Genomic DNA, 22,524 nt, shown 5'->3' on the forward strand with positions numbered 1-22,524 from the left:
AGCGCGGCATGTGCGTTTCTTGCTTTAGCCTTAACGACTACTTACTTAATACAATAATTATTACGTGATTTAACTGTGAAGATGTTTTTATGGGTTTACTTTAACTGTGAAGGGGTTTACTTTAACTGTGAAGGATGTGTTAACTATTAAAGACGATATTTCATTTGGGGTTTTTTTTGTACATTTTTTTACATCTTTGGCACGACCACGAGTCAGATTTGAGATGAAAAACAAAAAGCAGACTGTAAACGAAGACAACACAGTAGAGCTTCTAGTGTGTTACATCAATAAACTTCAGCAGACCTGCAAGAGACATGAAACAGAACTCCGCGCACTCCGTGCAGAATGTAACGCGCTACAAGAAAAGGCCCAAAGTGTGCATCAAACAATGAGCCTGCTGCATTCTTTTTTGGATACTATTAATTCCTGGGCCACCAGAAACTGTCTCGGGACGTCAGATTCAAACGATCGGCCACCCCAACAAGAACAGGACGATTTTAGTAAAAAAAATTACGGGATGGGGTCTCTGGATCAGTTTGCAGACGCAGATCATATCGTGGATTTTATCAGCAGATTGGATATTGCAGAGGAAGAAAAAATAATCGGCAACTTCACACTTTTGCATTGGACAAATCAGTAACTTCATTTTGCATTGTGATTGTTTTTCTCGGGTTTTTTTTTAATATTTCTCAGGTTTTACCATTATGTTTTTTTGACATGCATGCATGGGTGTTGGTTTTTTTTTGGTTAAAAAATATGCAGTGTGTGTGTGTGCGTGCACATGAATAAATCATATCCACCAATCATTCGGTGTGTGTGTGTTGTGTGATCGCTTGCGAGAGAGAGATGCGCTTGCGAGGAGAGAGTGTGTTATTGTTTTACACATCACACATCATACACCAACAACCTCTCTCTCTCCCCACAAAGAGAAACACAACACTCTTTTCAAATCATATTTTAGATAATTTATCTCGGTTAAGCAGAAAAAAAGAAATATTCACACAGGCAGGGAACACACAGGCAGCCAGAAGGGGGGGAAACTATGTTCATAAAAACTAATATTACAGACAACGAGTGGTTTCCCTTAGACTGGGTACTCCGTCACAATCCGAACAAAAAAAACTGGTACACACACCTCTCCGTCACAATCCGAACAAAAAAAAAAACACAAGGTCTTGCACATGATGTCCGGGTGTCCCCAGTTCTCTCTCTCTCTCTCTCTGCAGGGTGTGCAATCTGTCTGAGAAAAAACAACAACAACAAAAAGTCAGTAGTTACTTCACAATCCGAACAAAAAAAAACAAGGCACATGATGTCATCCACACATGATGTCCATTTGTCTGCAATACAAAAAAAAACAAGGTCTTTGCACACATGATGTCCATTTGTCTGCAATCTGTATGAGGAAAAAACAAAAGGCAAATTCAAACACACACACCATCACACACCATACAACAACCTCTCTCTTCTTTTCAAATCATATTTTACACCAGGCATACAGGCACCGAAAGGCATGCACTCCGTCACAATCCGAACAACAACAAAAAACAAGGTCCTCAAGCTGCTGACATATGTGACATTTTTGTTTTGTGTTCAGAGCACACAGGCACGCACGCATGTTGCAAGGATATCTCGGCCTTGTCAAGCTTGTCAAGTTTGTTTACGCATTCCCTTCCCTCCCGTGAGCCGCAGCTGAAAGAGGAACGCCGACACACACTGCTTGACAAGATCAGGAGCCGGCCCTTACTGACTACCTAAAATATATATACTTTAAGGCCAATTGAACTGAGGGGGGGGGGGGGGGGAATGTATGGTTCATAAACATAAACTAATAACACAGAGTGGTTTTCCAATAATCCGAACAAAAAAGACTGGTACACAAACCTCTCTTTCCTTAGACTGGGTACTCCAATAATCCGAACAAAAAAAAGACTGGTACACAAACCTCTCTGTCACAATCCGAACAAAAAAAACAACAACAACAACACAAGCATGATGTCCGTCCATTTGTATCCCCCAGTTCTCTCTCTCTCTCTGCAGGGTGTGCAATCTGTATGAGAAAAAAAACAACAACAAAAAAAGTCAGTATGAGGAAAAAAAACAACAACACACAACAGAACAGAGTTAGTTTTGGGGGGGGTTTCGAAAGAGGAATTCTGATAGACTACCTTCAAACATATACTTTAAGGCAAATTCAAGTGAGGGGGATCTCTGATACAGTTCTCGTCCTAATAATCTTAAATTCATCACTCCGTTTTCTGACAGAAAGCCAGCGTTGCCGCCGTCTGTACCTTGAAAAACTGGATCAAAAAAAGGGATATTGAGAGTAGTATCTTCGGAGTTTCCCCAGCCAAAATTGGGGCGGACACGGACAAAGGGGGTGGGGGTAGTAGCATTGCTCGGCCGAGGAGTGACAGTACTGGCAGCGGCTTGGGAGGCAGCATTATTACCTGTCAAAGTACTGGCAGCGGCTTGGGGGGCAGCACCTGTCAAAGTACTGGCAGCGGCTCGGGGGGCAGCATTATTACACTGTGGCCGAGTGACAGTGGGGGTGGTAGTAGTATTACCTGTCAAAGTACTAGCAGGGGGGCCAGCATTGCACTGTGGTTGGGGAGAGACACTGGGGGTGACAGCAACAACATTGTAGGGAGTGACGCTTGTTTGGGGGGTACTGGTACTACACGAGGCTTGGGGGAAAGTATCATCGTTGCACCGTGGAGTGACAGTGGTTCTGTTCTGGATTTGGGGGGTGACTGTTGAAGAAGTACTGGTACCAGCTTGGGGGATGAAAGCAGCAGTATTACAGTCTGGTTTGGGAGTGACACTGCTACATGAGCACTGTGGTTGGGGAGTGACACTGACTGTTGTCGAAGTACTGGTACCAGCTTGGGGGATGAAAGTAGCAAGATTGTACTGTGGTTGGGGAGTGACACTGGTTTGCGGGGTGACAGTATCTGTGGAAGTACTGGTACCAGCTTGGGGGATGAAAGTAGCAAGATTGTACTGTGGTTGGGGAGTGACACTGGTTTGCAGGGTGACAGTATCTGTCGAAGTACTGGTACCAACTTGGGGGATGAAAGTAGCAGTAGTACAGTCTGGTTTGGGAGTGACGCTTGTTTGGGGGGTACTGGTACTACACGAGGCTTGGGGGAAAGTATCATCGTTGTACCGTGGAGTGACAGTGGTTCTGTTCTGGATTTGAGGGGTGACTGTTGTCGAAGTACTGGCACCAGCTTGGGGGATGAAAGTAGCAAGATTGTACTGGGGAGTGACACTGGTTTGCGGACTGACAGTATTATCTGTCGAAGTACCAGTTTGGGGAATGAAAGTAGCAAGATTGTACTGTGGTTGGGTACCAGCTTGGGGGATGATGAAAGTAGCAAGATTGTACTTCTGTGGTTGGGGAGTGACACTGGTTTGCGGGGTGACAGTATTATCTGTCGAAATACCACTGGTTTGTGGGGTTGTCGAAGTACCAGCTTGGGGGATGAAAGTAGCAGGATTGTACTGGGGAGTGACACTGGTTTGCGGGGTTGTCGAAGTACCGGCTTCGAGGATGAAAGTAGCAGGATTGTACTGGGGAGTGACACTGGTTTGATCTGTTGAAGTACCAGCTTGGGGGATGGAAGTTGCAGCAACGGGATTGTCAGTGTTATCGGTACTGCACTGGGATTCCAAAGTACTGTCAACTGTATTGCACCGGCCTTGAGGGGTGAAAGTAACAGCATTGCACTGTGGCTGAGGAGTGACAAGGTACCGGATTTGTGGGGTATTGCCAGTACTACACTGGATTTGAGAGAAATCAATTGTACTGTACTGAGGTGTGACCATGCTACCATGATTGTAAACGTTCAGATCTGTCGTATCATCTTCGCTTATTGGGGACAGATCTACATAAGAATGAAAAGCAGATTTTGCAGCGTCTGTTTGTGTTGTTAATGCTGGAAAAGAAGCAGCATTTTGAGGCGTCGCCGCTTCTTGATCGAGCTGGTTGAACAAATCATCAAGCTCCATAGATGTTTTTTCTTCACCTTTCTTTTCAGCCCCGAGTGCATGAACAGAAGAAACAGGATTGTTATACTCTTCTTCAACCATGATCGGAGCAAGATGTTTGGAATGCTCCGTAGATTCTTTTCTTTTTCTTTCCACTTGAGCCCTCCTGAATGCATGAAAAGAAGAAACAGAATTGCTGCATTCTCCAACCTCCATGACCGGAGCCGAATCCGATTCTTTTTTTTTTTTTTCCAATTGAGCCCTCCTGAATGCATGAAAAGAAGAAACAGAATTGCTGCATTCTCCAACCTCCATGACCGGAGCCGAATCCGATTCTTTTTTTTTTTTTTCCAATTGAGCCCTCCTGAATGCATGAAAAGAAGAAACAGAATTGCTGCATTCTCCAACCTCCATGACCGGAGCCGAATCCGATTCTTTTTTTTTTTTTTCCAATTGAGCCCTCCTGAATGCATGAAAAGAAGAAACAGAATTGCTGCATTCTCCAACCTCTATGACCAGAGCCGAATCCGATTCTTTTTTTTTTCTTTCCATTTGATTTTTTTTTCTGAATGCATAAAAAGAAGAAACAGAATTGCTGCATTCTCCAAACTTTTCCTCCATGACCGGAGCAGAGAATTCGGCATATTTTTCCATTGCCAATTTTGTGGGCTTTTCATGATAGACAAAATTGAATGACTCAAACCCGGAAGGGAAGGTCCAGGTTTCTATTCTGTTTTGCCCCCTGATGGGACCTGGGTCTCTTTTTGGTTGATCCAATGTCGTCCTTAAAAAAGGCTTCCAATATTTGCAGGCTTGAGATCCTTCAAGGAATTTCCAAACTCCTTTTTTTACCTCCATGTAAGTTAAAGGATGATCAAGCCGAATCTGTATGTCAACCTGTTTCATTTTGTCCTTGGTGCGACCGCCGCTTTCTTGACTGTCCAGCGAGACACCTTTCACCAGTTTTGGAAATATTTGCTCTATCATCTCTCTCAAACGAGCGACGCCGTTGGGAGTTGATTTAGCTATTGTGTAACTTAGGTCAAAAAATTTTTTGAAACAAAAATTGATCAGGCTCAATGCGCTGTAACAATCATTGTTTTTTTGTGAGTTTTCCATGAATACGCTTTCTCTAAAAGCCTGTGCTATGTCCCTTGGTTTCTTCCCCGTGCTGCTGTTTGCGAAAAGCTCGTTGCACAGCCTGGAGTTGCGAAACTGGCTCAGGTGCAGTTCCAAGGCGTCGAGCGTGTCGTCCTCGGCTCCAAACTGGCAAATGGATTTGATCCTCCGTAATTCGTTGCGCAGGTGAGAGGTTTTTTGCTTCTGGCCGCGCGTGACTAGCCCGGTCTGAAACCTCACAGAAACGGGAGCCCATGGACCGCCTCGTAAGAGAGCTTCGGAGAACACCAACTGCAATCAGTAAAAAAAAACACCCCAAAGTATCCACCTTTTCTTCTTTTTTTTTTACATTCTCTCTCTCTCTCTCTCTCTCTCTCTCTCTCTCTCCTCTTTCTCTCTCCTTTTTCAAAAATAAAAATCATCAAAGCATCCTAAAAAAACAACAACAAACAAAACAATAAAACAGTTGAGTTTTCCGACAAGCTTAGTTTATTCCTGTTGACCCAAAACCGCTATCGCCCCTCTCAGTGTTGTTCAGGGTTTTTAGTTCCTGCAGTTTAGGAATGTAGATCCTCTCACAAATCAACTGTGCAATGCGGTCACCCTTTTTCACTTCAAAGTCTGCATCAGCAGCAAAGTTGAAGAGGACAACACTGACATTACCCCGGTAGTCTTGATCTATCACACCAGCTCCAACATCGATGAAATGTTTAACAGCCAGACCTGACCTAGGAGCAACTCTTCCATAGCAACCATCTGGAAGAGCAATCTGTATGTCTGTCTTAGCAATCACTTTACCACCAGCAGGCACGGTGTAGTCATAGGCACTGTACAAATCATATCCCGCTGCTTGCTCCGACCCTCTGGTAGGCGTGCTGGCTTCCTTGGACAGTTTAGCAAATTTCAGAATGACAGTATTTGCTGGCCTGTCATCCCGGTCGATTGGCGGCACTCCACTCTATGACATATAATTAAACTAATGTTAATACTGTTTACTTTTTTTTTAGTGCACAAAAATAGATCAGGTAAAACAACAACCCAAACTCAAAGGTTGATGATAGAAAAAAGTTGTATCAAGTAAGTGCCAAATTGCTCATAGATTTAAGTCACTATAAACAAATCCGTTACCTACGCGACACAACTTTTTCACTTTCGGTTACAATGGAACAGACAACTCTCCACCGCCTCAGGTTGGAAAAGAATTTTTTTTTTTTTTTTGAAGTAAAGTTCAGCAAGTGATGTAGGGAGAAATACCGTGTAAATATCCATAACACGACGTATTAGTAGATTAAAAAAAACCCACACTAATACTGCGCGTTGTGAATGTCTGCACAATTCTCCACTGGTTAGACAAGAACTTTTTCGGAAGCAAACAAAATTCAGCGGGTGGAGGAAAATGCCGTGTAATATTTATAACGCAGACTTCAGATTAAAAAATTGCTCTAAAGCCCGACGTTATAAAGTAGACAACTCTCCATTGGTTGGACAAGAACTTTTTTGGAAAGCAAAATTCAGCGGGTTGGAGGGGAAATGCGGTGTAATATTTATAACGCAGACTTCAGATTAAAAAATTTGCTCTCTAAAGCCCACGTTGTAAAATAGACACCAACTCTCCACCTGTTGGACACTAATAAGCTTCAAAAAATATAAAACAACTCTCCACTGCTCATGGTAGGCAAAGCTCAGCAGATGATGGGAGGGGGAAATGTGTTTGAATCACGATGTAAACCATTAATTAAGAACTGCACTAATGGTCTTCTTCGTGATCTGAGACACAAGTCTCCTGCACCTGTAAAAAATTAACAACAACAACAACAACAATAATAATATTGTAAACTACATGGCTTAACTCATATACATCACATCCCGTTTCGTTTAAGCTTGACCTATACAACAACAAAATCAAAAGAATAAAAAATACTTTCTTACCATGGTCAATAACTTGGAAGTCCACAACACACACACACACACACACACACAAATAAATTCTTTGGATCCTGAAAAAGGTGGGAGGTTTTTTTTTTCTACCACCAAAGAGGACACATTAGAAAAATATAACAAACGGCGACTGAGTAGAGACGTCCGTTTTCTTTCATAAAAGTTAAATCATCTGAAGCTAAGGCTAACTAATCAGCTTATTTATACTAATTCTGGTTTGTTCTTTTGGAGGGGAGGGGGGAGGTGCGGAGGGTAAAATCTCCCATGTGCCAACACAATTTTCCTTAAATGACAGGAACAAATAGGTCACGTGACTGATCCGATTGGTTGCTGACAGCATGCCCAGACGCGCACTGCACACACACACAGCGCGCGCGCGCGCCACAGCAGCAATTGTTGCGCCACAGCAAATAATGATATGCTGTACACTCTCGCTGGTGAAGGAGGTCACATGTTAGTTGCTGTGATGTTCACGAAAACGGTTAATGTCTGTCTTTTTCAAGATACATCACAGAAACTATACGTAACCTCCACAGTCTTTTACATTCTCGCATAGCAGCAGCCACAGCAAACAATGATGATGACCAAGATGCTGTCCACTCTAGCTGGTGAAGGAGGCCACATGTTAGTTGTTGTGATGTTCTCAAAAACGGTTAATGTCTGTCTTTTTCAAGATACATCACAGAAACTATACGTAACCTCCACAGTCTTTTACATTCTCGCATAGCAGCAGCCACAGCAAACAATGATGATGACCAAGATGCTGTCCACTCTAGCTGGTGAAGGAGGCCACATTCCGTTACCACGGCGGGCTTGAAAAGTTACTGTCTTCAAGATCGCTATGGTACTGAGACGTAACCTCCACAGACAGTCTTTTTTTTTGACATTCTCGCATAGCAGCAGCCACAGCAAACAATGATGATGACCAAGATGCTGTCCACTCTAGCTGGTGAAGGAGACCCGTAACCTCCACAGACAGTCTTTTTTTTGTTTTTGACATTCTCGCATAGCAGCAGCCACAGCAAACAATGATGATGACCAAGATGCTGTCCACTCTAGCTGGTGAAGGAGGCCACATTCCGTTACCACGGCGGTCTTGAAAAGTTAGCGTCTTCAAGATCGCCATGGTACCGAGACGTAACCCTCCACAGTCTGTAATTGGCTGGTGTAGGGAGAGAGAGAGAGAGAGAGAGAGAGAGAGAGAGAGAGAGCTTTGTAGGTGCCTGTGATGACCAGATGGGCTGGATGTATGTAGGAGGCCATATATTGTCCTGTGACGTGCACAAGGACGGTCAGTATCTTCCTTAGTGCATGCACAAAACCAAACGTGATCTCTTTTTTTTTTCTTTTTTTTTTTGTTAGTTTGTAGTCAGTCTGAAGGTACAAAGAGAGAAAGTAGGTGCTTATGTGACCAGACGCGCTGTGACATGCACACAAGAACAGTCTGCACAGAGGTAAAACATGGCCTTCAATTCCTTTTTTTTTTTGGTCAATAGTTTACTTTTTTTTTTGGTCAGTAGTTTCTTTTTGGTCAGTAGTTTCTTTTTTTTAAGTCAGTCTGAAGGTACAGAGAGAGAAAGTAGGTGCCTGTGATGACCAGACGGGCTGGGTGTAAGAGGTCACATGTTGTCGTTGCGACTCGCCACAAGAACGGTCAGTGTCTTCTTTGTGGCGTGCCACACTGACCACACGTAGCCTCCAGGTGTTCTTCAGTTTGTAGTCAGTCTGATCTAGACGGGCTGGATGTTGTAGGAGGCCACATGTTGTCGCTATGACACAAGAACGGTCAATATCTTCTTTGTGGCGTGCCACACAGACAAACGTAGTTTCCAGCTTTTCTTCAGTTTGATCTAGACGGGCTGGATGTAGGAAGCCACATATTGTCGTTATGACTCGCCGCAAGAACGGTCAATATCTTCTTTGTGGCGCGCCACACTGACAAACGTGGCCTCCAGCTTCTCTTTAGTTTGTAATCAATCTGATCTAGACGGGCTGGATGTAGGGAGTCACATGTTGTCGCTGTGACGAGCCCAAGAACGGTCAATGTCTTCTTTGTGGCGCGCCACAGAGACAAACGTGGCCTCCAGCTTTTTCTTTTTTTTTTTGGTCAGCAACTTTTTTTTCTTTTGGTCAGTTTGCAGTCAGTCTGAAGGTATAAAGAGAGAAAGTAGGTGCCTGTGATGACCAGACGGGCTGGGTGTAGGAGGCCACGTGTTGTCATTATGCCGTTCATAAGAACAGTTAGTGTCTACTTATGACTCGGCATGATCACCAGACGTGGCTTCCACAGCTTTTTTTTTTTTTGGTCAGTCTGTAGTTGGTTGGGAGAGAGCTGTGTGTGTGTAGTCACAGCGTGTCAGTTTATAAAGAGAGATAGAGAGTAAAAGAGCCCCTGTGTGGAGAAAAGATAAGAACCTTTTTTATCCGGCACCACTGATACAGCGCCACGTCAGTCTGCATCATAATCGGAACAAGAGAGAAACCTCCTCCCCCCCCTCCCCTGTGTGTGTGTGTGTGTGTGTGTGTGTGTGTGTGTCGTTGAGCTCGACTCCACCACAAAAGAGAAAGTAAGGTCTGCATTGTAGCCTCACATTCTCGCCACTCCGGCAGTTACAAACTTTTTTAATGGACGGCCATATTTTGTTGTTTGTTGTTCAACAACAGTACCGCATAAAAAAGAAAAAACTTGTAAAAAAAAATTTGATTGGTTAATAATACAACAGTTTGTTTTTTTTTTCAACGAGCATGCAACAGTCCCCGTTTTTGGTCAGTTCATAATTCATTTCATAATCGTTGTTGTTAATATTAACAAGGGCAGAGCTACAGCTGGGGGAGAAAAATTGGTCAGACGCTTGTGTGCGAGGAGAGAGAGAGAGCTGAGGCTGCCTCGCCACGTCCCGGCTAGCCGAGCAGAGCGCTTATGTTGTTGTTGTGAAGATCCAAGTACCACAAAAAAAAAAGAAAAAAATGTAAAAAAAAAAACTGCATTGGTTAATAATAGTAAAGTTCTTTTCAACGAGCATGCAACAGTCCGTTTTGGTCAGTTCATAACTTATTTCATAATCCTTGTTGGAATGTCAACGAGCGGGGGCAGAGCCAGAGCGAGGAGGGAGCAGAGCTACAGCTGGGGGAGAAAAATTGGTCAGGCCGCCCGGCTAGCCAAGCAGAGCGCTTATGTTGTTGTTGTGAAGATCCAAGTACCACAAAAAAAAAGAAAAAAATGAAAAAAAAAAACTGCATTGGTTAATAATAGTAAAGTTCTTTTCAACGAGCATGCAACAGTCCGTTTTGGTCAGTTCATAACTTATTTCATAATCCTTGTTGGAATGTCAACGAGCGGGGGGGGCAGAGCGAGGAGGGAGAAAAATCGGTCAGTGGCAGTTTTTCGCATCATCACAATCACAAGTCAGTATGTGTGTGAGAGAGAGAGAGAGAGCTGAGGTCGCCGCGTCCCAGCTAGCAAGCAGAGCGGGGTCAACAAATCGTGTGTGTGTGTGTGTGTGTGTGGCGTTAAGCTCGACTCTTGTCATAAAAGAGAAAGTAAAGTACAAGTTACATCTTACTACAGTCTATGATGGGTGGATCAAAATCTCAACTTACAAAGTTTTGAATCTTACTACAACCCCCGGTGGCAAGTTTTCAGTCGCATCACACACAGTCTGCATCACAAAAAGTTTCTTTCAACAACAAGTATGCAGTCTGTTTTGTCAGTCAGTTTCATATCATTTTCATAACACGTTGTTGAGAGAGAGAGAGAGAGAGAGAGCGCCAGCCTCCGGTCCGGGCAGCCGGCCCGGAGCGGGGTGAGGGAGGGAGGGAGGTCTTGAGCTCGACTCCGCTCCGCGCGCGCGCGGGGCCAGTCTGCATCACAAAAAAGTTGCTTTCAACAAGTACCTAACAGTCTGTTTTGTCTGTCATTTTCATATCATTTTCATATCATTTTCATAATTCCGCTTCACAAGCTGAATCCACACAAAAAAAAAAAAAAAAAACTGAGAGAGTTAAGAAAAAGTTTCCGGAAAATGGGGTACCCCCCCCCCCCCCCTCTCGCATGCATGCACACACAAACAACGTTAACTGTTGTTGTTGTTACAAAAGTTTTTTTCCACGAGCATGCAACAGTCCCCGTTTTGGTCAGTTCATAATTCATTTCATAATCGTTGTTGTTAATATTAACAAGGGCAGAGCTACAGCTGGGGGAGAAAAATTGGTCAGACGCTTGTGTGCGAGGAGAGAGAGAGAGCTGAGGCTCTAGCTCTCCGCTCAACCCCGCCTCACATTCTCGCCACTCCGGCAGTTACAAACTTTTTTAATGGACGGCCATATTTTGTTGTTTGTTGTTCAACAACAGTACCGCATAAAAAAGAAAAAACTTGTAAAAAAAAATTTGATTGGTTAATAATACAACAGTTTGTTTTTTTTTTCAACGAGCATGCAACAGTCCCGTTTTTGGTCAGTTCATAATTCATTTCATAATCGTTGTTGTTAATATTAACAAGGGCAGAGCTACAGCTGGGGGAGAAAAATTGGTCAGACGCTTGTGTGCGAGGAGAGAGAGAGAGCTGAGGCTGCCTCGCCACGTCCCGGCTAGCCGAGCAGAGCGCTTATGTTGTTGTTGTGAAGATCCAAGTACCACAAAAAAAAAAGAAAAAAATGTAAAAAAAAAACTGCATTGGTTAATAATAGTAAAGTTCTTTTCAACGAGCATGCAACAGTCCGTTTTGGTCAGTTCATAACTTATTTCATAATCCTTGTTGGAATGTCAACGAGCGGGGGGGCAGAGCGAGGAGGGAGAAAAATCGGTCAGTGGCAGTTTTTCGCATCATCACAATCACAAGTCAGTATGTGTGTGAGAGAGAGAGAGAGAGCTGAGGTCGCCGCGTCCCAGCTAGCAAGCAGAGCGGGGTCAACAAATCGTGTGTGTGTGTGTGTGTGTGTGGCGTTAAGCTCGACTCTTGTCATAAAAGAGAAAGTAAAGTACAAGTTACATCTTACTACAGTCTATGATGGGTGGATCAAAATCTCAACTTACAAAGTTTTGAATCTTACTACAACCCCCGGTGGCAAGTTTTCAGTCGCATCACACACAGTCTGCATCACAAAAAGTTTCTTTCAACAACAAGTATGCAGTCTGTTTTGTCAGTCAGTTTCATATCATTTTCATAACACGTTGTTGAGAGAGAGAGAGAGAGAGAGAGAGCGCCAGCCTCCGGTCCGGGCAGCCGGCCCGGAGCGGGGTGAGGGAGGGAGGGAGGTCTTGAGCTCGACTCCGCTCCGCGCGCGCGCGGGGCCAGTCTGCATCACAAAAAAGTTGCTTTCAACAAGTACCTAACAGTCTGTTTTGTCTGTCATTTTCATATCATTTTCATATCATTTTCATAATTCCGCTTCACAAGCTGAATCCACACAAAAAACAAAAAAAAAACTGAGAGAGTTAAGAAAAAGTTTCCGGAAAATGGGGTACCCCCCCCCCCCCCTCTCGCATGCATGCACACACAAACAACGTTAACTGTTGTTGTTGTTACAAAAGTTTTTTTCCACGAGCATGCAACAGTCCCCGTTTTGGTCAGTTCATAATTCATTTCATAATCGTTGTTGTTAATATTAACAAGGGCAGAGCTACAGCTGGGGGAGAAAAATTGGTCAGACGCTTGTGTGCGAGGAGAGAGAGAGAGCTGAGGCTGCCTCGCCACGTCCCGGCTAGCCGAGCAGAGCGCTTATGTTGTTGTTGTGAAGATCCAAGTACCACAAAAAAAAAGAAAAAAATGTAAAAAAAAAAACTGCATTGGTTAATAATAGTAAAGTTCTTTTCAACGAGCATGCAACAGTCCGTTTTGGTCAGTTCATAACTTATTTCATAATCCTTGTTGGAATGTCAACGAGCGGGGGCAGAGCCAGAGCGAGGAGGGAGCAGAGCTACAGCTGGGGGAGAAAAATTGGTCAGGCCGCCCGGCTAGCCAAGCAGAGCGCTTATGTTGTTGTTGTGAAGATCCAAGTACCACAAAAAAAAAGAAAAAAATGAAAAAAAAAAAACTGCATTGGTTAATAATAGTAAAGTTCTTTTCAACGAGCATGCAACAGTCCGTTTTGGTCAGTTCATAACTTATTTCATAATCCTTGTTGGAATGTCAACGAGCGGGGGGGGCAGAGCGAGGAGGGAGAAAAATCGGTCAGTGGCAGTTTTTCGCATCATCACAATCACAAGTCAGTATGTGTGTGAGAGAGAGAGAGAGAGCTGAGGTCGCCGCGTCCCAGCTAGCAAGCAGAGCGGGGTCAACAAATCGTGTGTGTGTGTGTGTGTGTGTGTGGCGTTAAGCTCGACTCTTGTCATAAAAGAGAAAGTAAAGTACAAGTTACATCTTACTACAGTCTATGATGGGTGGATCAAAATCTCAACTTACAAAGTTTTGAATCTTACTACAACCCCCGGTGGCAAGTTTTCAGTCGCATCACACACAGTCTGCATCACAAAAAGTTTCTTTCAACAACAAGTATGCAGTCTGTTTTGTCAGTCAGTTTCATATCATTTTCATAACACGTTGTTGAGAGAGAGAGAGAGAGAGAGAGCGCCAGCCTCCGGTCCGGGCAGCCGGCCCGGAGCGGGGTGAGGGAGGGAGGGAGGTCTTGAGCTCGACTCCGCTCCGCGCGCGCGCGGGGCCAGTCTGCATCACAAAAAAGTTGCTTTCAACAAGTACCTAACAGTCTGTTTTGTCTGTCATTTTCATATCATTTTCATATCATTTTCATAATTCCGCTTCACAAGCTGAATCCACACAAAAAAAAAAAAAAAAACTGAGAGAGTTAAGAAAAAGTTTCCGGAAAATGGGGTACCCCCCCCCCCCCCTCTCGCATGCATGCACACACAAACAACGTTAACTGTTGTTGTTGTTACAAAAGTTTTTTTCCACGAGCATGCAACAGTCCCCGTTTTGGTCAGTTCATAATTCATTTCATAATCGTTGTTGATCAACAAGGCAGAGTATCGTGTGTGTGTGTGAGAGAGAGAGAGAGAGAGCTGAGGCCTTGCCGTCCAAGGGCAGAGCAGAGGGAGAAAAATTCACCGAGCGCTCTAGCTCTCCGCTCGCTAGCCCTCACATTCTCGCCACTCCGGCAGTTACAAACTTTTTTAATGGACGGCCATATTTTGTTGTTTGTTGTTCAACAACAGTACCGCATAAAAAAGAAAAAACTTGTAAAAAAAAATTTGATTGGTTAATAATACAACAGTTTGTTTTTTTTTTCAACGAGCATGCAACAGTCCCGTTTTTGGTCAGTTCATAATTCATTTCATAATCGTTGTTGTTAATATTAACAAGGGCAGAGCTACAGCTGGGGGAGAAAAATTGGTCAGACGCTTGTGTGCGAGGAGAGAGAGAGAGCTGAGGCTGCCTCGCCACGTCCCGGCTAGCCGAGCAGAGCGCTTATGTTGTTGTTGTGAAGATCCAAGTACCACAAAAAAAAAGAAAAAAATGTAAAAAAAAAAAACTGCATTGGTTAATAATAGTAAAGTTCTTTTCAACGAGCATGCAACAGTCCGTTTTGGTCAGTTCATAACTTATTTCATAATCCTTGTTGGAATGTCAACGAGCGGGGGCAGAGCCAGAGCGAGGAGGGAGCAGAGCTACAGCTGGGGGAGAAAAATTGGTCAGGCCGCCCGGCTAGCCAAGCAGAGCGCTTATGTTGTTGTTGTGAAGATCCAAGTACCACAAAAAAAAAGAAAAAAATGAAAAAAAAAAAACTGCATTGGTTAATAATAGTAAAGTTCTTTTCAACGAGCATGCAACAGTCCGTTTTGGTCAGTTCATAACTTATTTCATAATCCTTGTTGGAATATCAACGAGCGGGGGCAGAGCCAGAGCGAGGAGGGAGAAAAATCGGTCAGTGGCAGTTTTTCGCATCATCACAATCACAAGTCAGTATGTGTGTGAGAGAGAGAGAGAGAGCTGAGGTCGCCGCGTCCCAGCTAGCAAGCAGAGCGGGGTCAACAAATCGTGTGTGTGTGTGTGTGTGTGTGTGGCGTTAAGCTCGACTCTTGTCATAAAAGAGAAAGTAAAGTACAAGTTACATCTTACTACAGTCTATGATGGGTGGATCAAAATCTCAACTTACAAAGTTTGAATCTTACTACAACCCCCGGTGGCAAGTTTTCAGTCGCATCACACACAGTCTGCATCACAAAAAGTTTCTTTCAACAACAAGTATGCAGTCTGTTTTGTCAGTCAGTTTCATATCATTTTCATAACACGTTGTTGAGAGAGAGAGAGAGAGAGAGAGAGCGCCAGCCTCCGGTCCGGGCAGCCGGCCCGGAGCGGGGTGAGGGAGGGAGGGAGGTCTTGAGCTCGACTCCGCTCCGCGCGCGCGCGGGGCCAGTCTGCATCACAAAAAAGTTGCTTTCAACAAGTACCTAACAGTCTGTTTTGTCTGTCATTTTCATATCATTTTCATATCATTTTCATAATTCCGCTTCACAAGCTGAATCCACAAAAAAAAAACAAAAAAACTGAGAGAGTTAAGAAAAAGTTTCCGGAAAATGGGGTACCCCCCCCCCCCCCTCTCGCATGCATGCACACACAAACAACGTTAACTGTTGTTGTTGTTACAAAAGTTTTTTTCCACGAGCATGCAACAGTCCCCGTTTTGGTCAGTTCATAATTCATTTCATAATCGTTGTTGATCAACAAGGCAGAGTATCGTGTGTGTGTGTGAGAGAGAGAGAGAGAGCTGAGGCCTTGCCGTCCAAGGGCAGAGCAGAGGGAGAAAAATTCACCGAGCGCTCTAGCTCTCCGCTCGTGGGGCCCTCACATTCTCGCCACTCCGGCAGTTACAAACTTTTTTAATGGACGGCCATATTTTGTTGTTTGTTGTTCAACAACAGTACCGCATAAAAAAGAAAAAACTTGTAAAAAAAAATTTGATTGGTTAATAATACAACAGTTTGTTTTTTTTTTCAACGAGCATGCAACAGTCCCGTTTTTGGTCAGTTCATAATTCATTTCATAATCGTTGTTGTTAATATTAACAAGGGCAGAGCTACAGCTGGGGGAGAAAAATTGGTCAGACGCTTGTGTGCGAGGAGAGAGAGAGAGCTGAGGCTGCCTCGCCACGTCCCGGCTAGCCGAGCAGAGCGCTTATGTTGTTGTTGTGAAGATCCAAGTACCACAAAAAAAAAGAAAAAAATGTAAAAAAAAAAACTGCATTGGTTAATAATAGTAAAGTTCTTTTCAACGAGCATGCAACAGTCCGTTTTGGTCAGTTCATAACTTATTTCATAATCCTTGTTGGAATATCAACGAGCGGGGGCAGAGCCAGAGCGAGGAGGGAGCAGAGCTACAGCTGGGGGAGAAAAATTGGTCAGGCCGCCCGGCTAGCCAAGCAGAGCGCTTATGTTGTTGTTGTGAAGATCCAAGTACCACAAAAAAAAAGAAAAAAATGAAAAAAAAAAAACTGCATTGGTTAATAATAGTAAAGTTCTTTTCAACGAGCATGCAACAGTCCGTTTTGGTCAGTTCATAACTTATTTCATAATCCTTGTTGGAATGTCAACGAGCGGGGGGGGCAGAGCGAGGAGGGAGAAAAATCGGTCAGTGGCAGTTTTTCGCATCATCACAATCACAAGTCAGTATGTGTGTGAGAGAGAGAGAGAGAGCTGAGGTCGCCGCGTCCCAGCTAGCAAGCAGAGCGGGGTCAACAAATCGTGTGTGTGTGTGTGTGTGTGTGGCGTTAAGCTCGACTCTTGTCATAAAAGAGAAAGTAAAGTACAAGTTACATCTTACTACAGTCTATGATGGGTGGATCAAAATCTCAACTTACAAAGTTTTGAATCTTACTACAACCCCCGGTGGCAAGTTTTCAGTCGCATCACACACAGTCTGCATCACAAAAAGTTTCTTTCAACAACAAGTATGCAGTCTGTTTTGTCAGTCAGTTTCATATCATTTTCATAACACGTTGTTGAGAGAGAGAGAGAGAGAGAGCGCCAGCCTCCGGTCCGGGCAGCCGGCCCGGAGCGGGGTGAGGGAGGGAGGGAGGTCTTGAGCTCGACTCCGCTCCGCGCGCGCGCGGGGCCAGTCTGCATCACAAAAAAGTTGCTTTCAACAAGTACCTAACAGTCTGTTTTGTCTGTCATTTTCATATCATTTTCATATCATTTTCATAATTCCGCTTCACAAGCTGAATCCACACAAAAAAAAAAAAAAAAAACTGAGAGAGTTAAGAAAAAGTTTCCGGAAAATGGGGTACCCCCCCCCCCCCCTCTCGCATGCATGCACACACAAACAACGTTAACTGTTGTTGTTGTTACAAAAGTTTTTTTCCACGAGCATGCAACAGTCCCCGTTTTGGTCAGTTCATAATTCATTTCATAATCGTTGTTAATATTAACAAGGGCAGAGCTACAGCTGGGGGAGAAAAATTGGTCAGACGCTTGTGTGCGAGGAGAGAGAGAGAGCTGAGGCTGCCTCGCCACGTCCCGGCTAGCCGAGCAGAGCGCTTATGTTGTTGTTGTGAAGATCCAAGTACCACAAAAAAAAAGAAAAAAATGTAAAAAAAAAAACTGCATTGGTTAATAATAGTAAAGTTCTTTTCAACGAGCATGCAACAGTCCGTTTTGGTCAGTTCATAACTTATTTCATAATCCTTGTTGGAATGTCAACGAGCGGGGGCAGAGCCAGAGCGAGGAGGGAGCAGAGCTACAGCTGGGGGAGAAAAATTGGTCAGGCCGCCCGGCTAGCCAAGCAGAGCGCTTATGTTGTTGTTGTGAAGATCCAAGTACCACAAAAAAAAAGAAAAAAATGAAAAAAAAAAAACTGCATTGGTTAATAATAGTAAAGTTCTTTTCAACGAGCATGCAACAGTCCGTTTTGGTCAGTTCATAACTTATTTCATAATCCTTGTTGGAATGTCAACGAGCGGGGGGGGCAGAGCGAGGAGGGAGAAAAATCGGTCAGTGGCAGTTTTTCGCATCATCACAATCACAAGTCAGTATGTGTGTGAGAGAGAGAGAGAGAGCTGAGGTCGCCGCGTCCCAGCTAGCAAGCAGAGCGGGGTCAACAAATCGTGTGTGTGTGTGTGTGTGTGTGGCGTTAAGCTCGACTCTTGTCATAAAAGAGAAAGTAAAGTACAAGTTACATCTTACTACAGTCTATGATGGGTGGATCAAAATCTCAACTTACAAAGTTTTGAATCTTACTACAACCCCCGGTGGCAAGTTTTCAGTCGCATCACACACAGTCTGCATCACAAAAAGTTTCTTTCAACAACAAGTATGCAGTCTGTTTTGTCAGTCAGTTTCATATCATTTTCATAACACGTTGTTGAGAGAGAGAGAGAGAGAGAGAGAGCGCCAGCCTCCGGTCCGGGCAGCCGGCCCGGAGCGGGGTGAGGGAGGGAGGGAGGTCTTGAGCTCGACTCCGCTCCGCGCGCGCGCGGGGCCAGTCTGCATCACAAAAAAGTTGCTTTCAACAAGTACCTAACAGTCTGTTTTGTCTGTCATTTTCATATCATTTTCATATCATTTTCATAATTCCGCTTCACAAGCTGAATCCACACAAAAAAAAAAAAAAAAACTGAGAGAGTTAAGAAAAAGTTTCCGGAAAATGGGGTACCCCCCCCCCCCCCTCTCGCATGCATGCACACACAAACAACGTTAACTGTTGTTGTTGTTACAAAAGTTTTTTTCCACGAGCATGCAACAGTCCCCGTTTTGGTCAGTTCATAATTCATTTCATAATCGTTGTTGATCAACAAGGCAGAGTATCGTGTGTGTGTGTGAGAGAGAGAGAGAGAGAGCTGAGGCCTTGCCGTCCAAGGGCAGAGAGCTTGATTGTGTGAGAAAAATTCACCGACAAAAGAACAATCTAAAAAAAAGCTCTCGTCTCAGTAGTTCTCAACAGCTAGCAGTCGTTTTTGTCAGTTCATAATTTATAATCCTATGTTTATTGTAACGACTTGTTGAACAGTGGAGTGAGAGCATGCGTCACACCTCGGGCCGGAGACATTTGCGTATGCCGCGATAGCAACAGGCGTTTAGTTGTTGGTGAGATCAACGTCCCAAGAGGAAAAGAAACAAACTGCATGGTAACAGAAGACAAGTTGCTTTCAACAACTCACAACAGTCGTTTTGGTCATTTATAATTATTATAATCATTTTGAATGTCAACAGCTGGGCTCGGTGCAAGGCTGAAGAGAGAATATGGTACAGTGCTGATTTTCGATCACACAATCAAACAATAGGCACGAGTCTAAGATAGTTTGAGAATGGGTCGCCCTCTGCTGCAGCATGCGCAACTCGTTGTTGTTTGTCCGTGTGTGGGTGTCACATAAAAGAAAGTAATACATTAATTATCACTGAATGATTCTAACACCAACTTACAAGAATTTTTGCAATACATGAATACAATTCAAAAAAAGTTTTTCAAACAACAAAGGCAGTTTGTATGATTCTCAGTAAGTGCGAGAGAAGCAGAGTATGAGCTCTTGCGTCCGGGCAGGGAGCGGAGAGGGAGAAGTCTTCAGCTCGACAGTTCGTCTCGACCGAGCATCATCATCCAGTTGCTTTAACAAGCCCTAACGCATCATGTTGCTCTGTCATTTTTTTCATTTTTTGTTTATAATTGTTCAACAACAGCTGAATCCCGCATAAAAAAGAAAAAACTTCTGAAAAAACGTTTTGAAATTAGGTTTCCATGCAGAACAAACAAAAAAAAATGTTGTTCTTATCTCTAATTTTTTTCCACGACAATTGCCAACAGTCCCTCTTTGGTAGTTCATGAATCATTCATAATCGTTTTGAATATAACAAGGGCAGAGCTACAGCTGGGGGAGAAAAATTGGTCAGACGCTTGTGTGCGAGGAGAGAGAGAGAGCTGAGGCTGCCTCGCCACGTCCCGGCTAGCCGAGCAGAGCGCTTATGTTGTTGTTGTGAAGATCCAAGTACCACAAAAAAAAAAGAAAAAAATGTAAAAAAAAAAACTGCATTGGTTAATAATAGTAAAGTTCTTTTCAACGAGCATGCAACAGTCCGTTTTGGTCAGTTCATAACTTATTTCATAATCCTTGTTGGAATGTCAACGAGCGGGGGCAGAGCCAGAGCGAGGAGGGAGCAGAGCTACAGCTGGGGGAGAAAAATTGGTCAGGCCGCCCGGCTAGCCAAGCAGAGCGCTTATGTTGTTGTTGTGAAGATCCAAGTACCACAAAAAAAAAGAAAAAAATGAAAAAAAAAAAAACTGCATTGGTTAATAATAGTAAAGTTCTTTTCAACGAGCATGCAACAGTCCGTTTTGGTCAGTTCATAACTTATTTCATAATCCTTGTTGGAATGTCAACGAGCGGGGGGGCAGAGCGAGGAGGGAGAAAAATCGGTCAGTGGCAGTTTTTCGCATCATCACAATCACAAGTCAGTATGTGTGTGAGAGAGAGAGAGAGAGCTGAGGTCGCCGCGTCCCAGCTAGCAAGCAGAGCGGGGTCAACAAATCGTGTGTGTGTGTGTGTGTGTGTGGCGTTAAGCTCGACTCTTGTCATAAAAGAGAAAGTAAAGTACAAGTTACATCTTACTACAGTCTATGATGGGTGGATCAAAATCTCAGCTTACAAAGTTTGAATCTTACTACAACCCCGGTGGCAAGTTTTTCGCATCACACAGTCTGCATCACAAAAGTTTCTTTCAACAACAAGTATGTAACAACAGTCTGTTTTGTCAGTCATTTTCATATCATTTTCATAATACGTCGTTGAGAGAGAGAGAGAGAGAGAGAGAGAGCCAGCCTCCGGTCCCAACTACGGGCAGCCGGCCCGGAGCGGGGTGAGGGGGGAGGTCTTGAGCTCGACTCCGCTCCGCGCGCGCGGGCCAGTCTGCATCACAAAAAGTTGCTTTCAACAAGTATCTAACAGTCCGTTTTGTCAGTCATTTTCATATCATTTTCATAATTCCGCTCACAAGCTGAATCCCAAAAAAACAAACAAAAAACTGAGAGAGTTAAGAAAAGTCCGAACATGGAGTACTCAGCCCACTCCCATTCAACTCTTTTTAATCGCATTTTGTGTTCTGTTGTCTCGACAGTCGCGCTAAAGAAACAAACGTTAACTGGGATTGGTTTGTACCAACGTTTTTTTTTTCCACGAGCATGCAACAGTCCCCGTTTTGGTCAGTTCATAATTCATTTCATAATCGTTGTTGTTAATATTAACAAGGGCAGAGCTACAGCTGGGGAGAAAAATTGGTCAGACGCTTGTGTGCGAGGAGAGAGAGAGAGCTGAGGCTGCCTCGCCTTAAAATTTAATTATTTAAAAAAAACAACAACTGACCTTCTCCGTTGTTGTTGGAACTCCCACCGCCGGACGTAGTGTTATTTCCACCTGCGTCGCTGGACCCACTGCAAGTGCCGGTTGAGCCACCGTTCGCAGTGGTGTTGTTGGGGCCCCCGCCGCTCCTGTTCAATATGGAGTCGACTTCTGTGCGACCGAACGCCGGGTCGTTTCTCGTCCAGATGTTCTGGACGAACGTATCCCCTTTTACACGTCTCAGGTATTCGCACTCGCCCCTCCATGTCGCGTGCGCCTCCCAAACGTCGTCTTCGGGTTCCCACCGTTTCAAGCCAAGTCCGCAGTAAAAGCACCTCACACAGTCTTCGTAACCTGTTATTAAACCAGAAACAAAAGCATATCTGAACAAACCTATTAAGTATAAACAAAGACAAAGCCAAAAAAAAATGACTTGTCTTACCTGCGTAGTACATCCCGGAATTCACAATTTCCATCAACGGTGGACACCTCATTTCGTCCCACGGTATGTTTCTGAAAGTTCGCACTCTTGTCTCTTTTTGCGAATACATGGGATAGACCGCCAACTGCAAGTCTAATCCTCGAACGGGAAACATGGGTCTGGTGGGTCTAGTAGAATCTGCGGATGAAGATCCCTGTGAAACATTGGGTCTGGAAGGTACAGTGTTGTTGATGTTCACTGATATAGATTTTTGTGGTACACTGATGCTCAGTGATGAAATTCCCTGTAAATCGGCTGAAGTGAAGGAAAAAGAAGCAGAAGCAGAAGTGGAAGCAGGAGGAGGACCAGAGACTGGATGGTATGCTTCAGCATCACATTGCAAATCATTTTTAGATTCTTGTTGTGATTCCTGTTGCTGTCCCGGTCGGAGAGTCGGCGTGCTGTCGGAAGAAGACCACACCTCTAACACGTGCTGACACTCGGGCGATATGCGTTTGTGCACTTCCAGCGGTTTGTCTCCTTTTTTCCAGTCCGAATAGACTATGGAGCAGCTATAACATTTCACGCTGCCCTTGTCATCGATAGAGTAGAATCCCGCATCTGCCAGCTTGATCCGAGACACGTCCAACTCTGCCGGAAAGTTCCCCAAGCTCGCAAGTCGCATGGATTTGTATTCAAAGTTTTTTAAGTCTGGAAGATACGAACTACCCATTTTTTTTAAAGAGTAAATGAAGAACAAGAAAATGACAAACAAT

The 22,524-nt window shown here is 44.0% G+C and overlaps 2 protein-coding genes across 2 annotated transcripts; both read right to left on the reverse strand.

The window, feature by feature from the left end:
• Positions 1 to 990: 990 nt before the first annotated feature.
• LOC143298222 (deoxyuridine 5'-triphosphate nucleotidohydrolase-like) lies at positions 991 to 7,207 on the reverse strand. Its single transcript, XM_076611021.1, has 2 exons — positions 7,042 to 7,207; positions 991 to 6,070 (listed from the first exon to the last, which is right to left on the reverse strand). Exons 1-2 carry the CDS (start codon positions 7,042 to 7,044, stop codon positions 5,597 to 5,599), a joined length of 477 nt encoding a protein of 158 aa, XP_076467136.1. The 5' UTR covers positions 7,045 to 7,207; the 3' UTR covers positions 991 to 5,596.
• Positions 7,208 to 8,669: 1,462 nt separating this feature from the next.
• LOC143297717 (baculoviral IAP repeat-containing protein 3-like) lies at positions 8,670 to 22,447 on the reverse strand. Its single transcript, XM_076610136.1, has 3 exons — positions 21,770 to 22,447; positions 21,352 to 21,681; positions 8,670 to 8,731 (listed from the first exon to the last, which is right to left on the reverse strand). The coding sequence occupies exons 1-3, from the start codon at positions 22,431 to 22,433 to the stop codon at positions 8,670 to 8,672; spliced, it is 1,056 nt and encodes a 351-aa protein (XP_076466251.1). The 5' UTR covers positions 22,434 to 22,447.
• Positions 22,448 to 22,524: the final 77 nt, after the last annotated feature.

This window comes from Babylonia areolata, chromosome 23 (assembly GCF_041734735.1).
Source record: "Babylonia areolata isolate BAREFJ2019XMU chromosome 23, ASM4173473v1, whole genome shotgun sequence".
In the NCBI taxonomy this organism is placed as follows: Eukaryota; Metazoa; Mollusca; class Gastropoda; order Neogastropoda; family Buccinidae; genus Babylonia; species Babylonia areolata.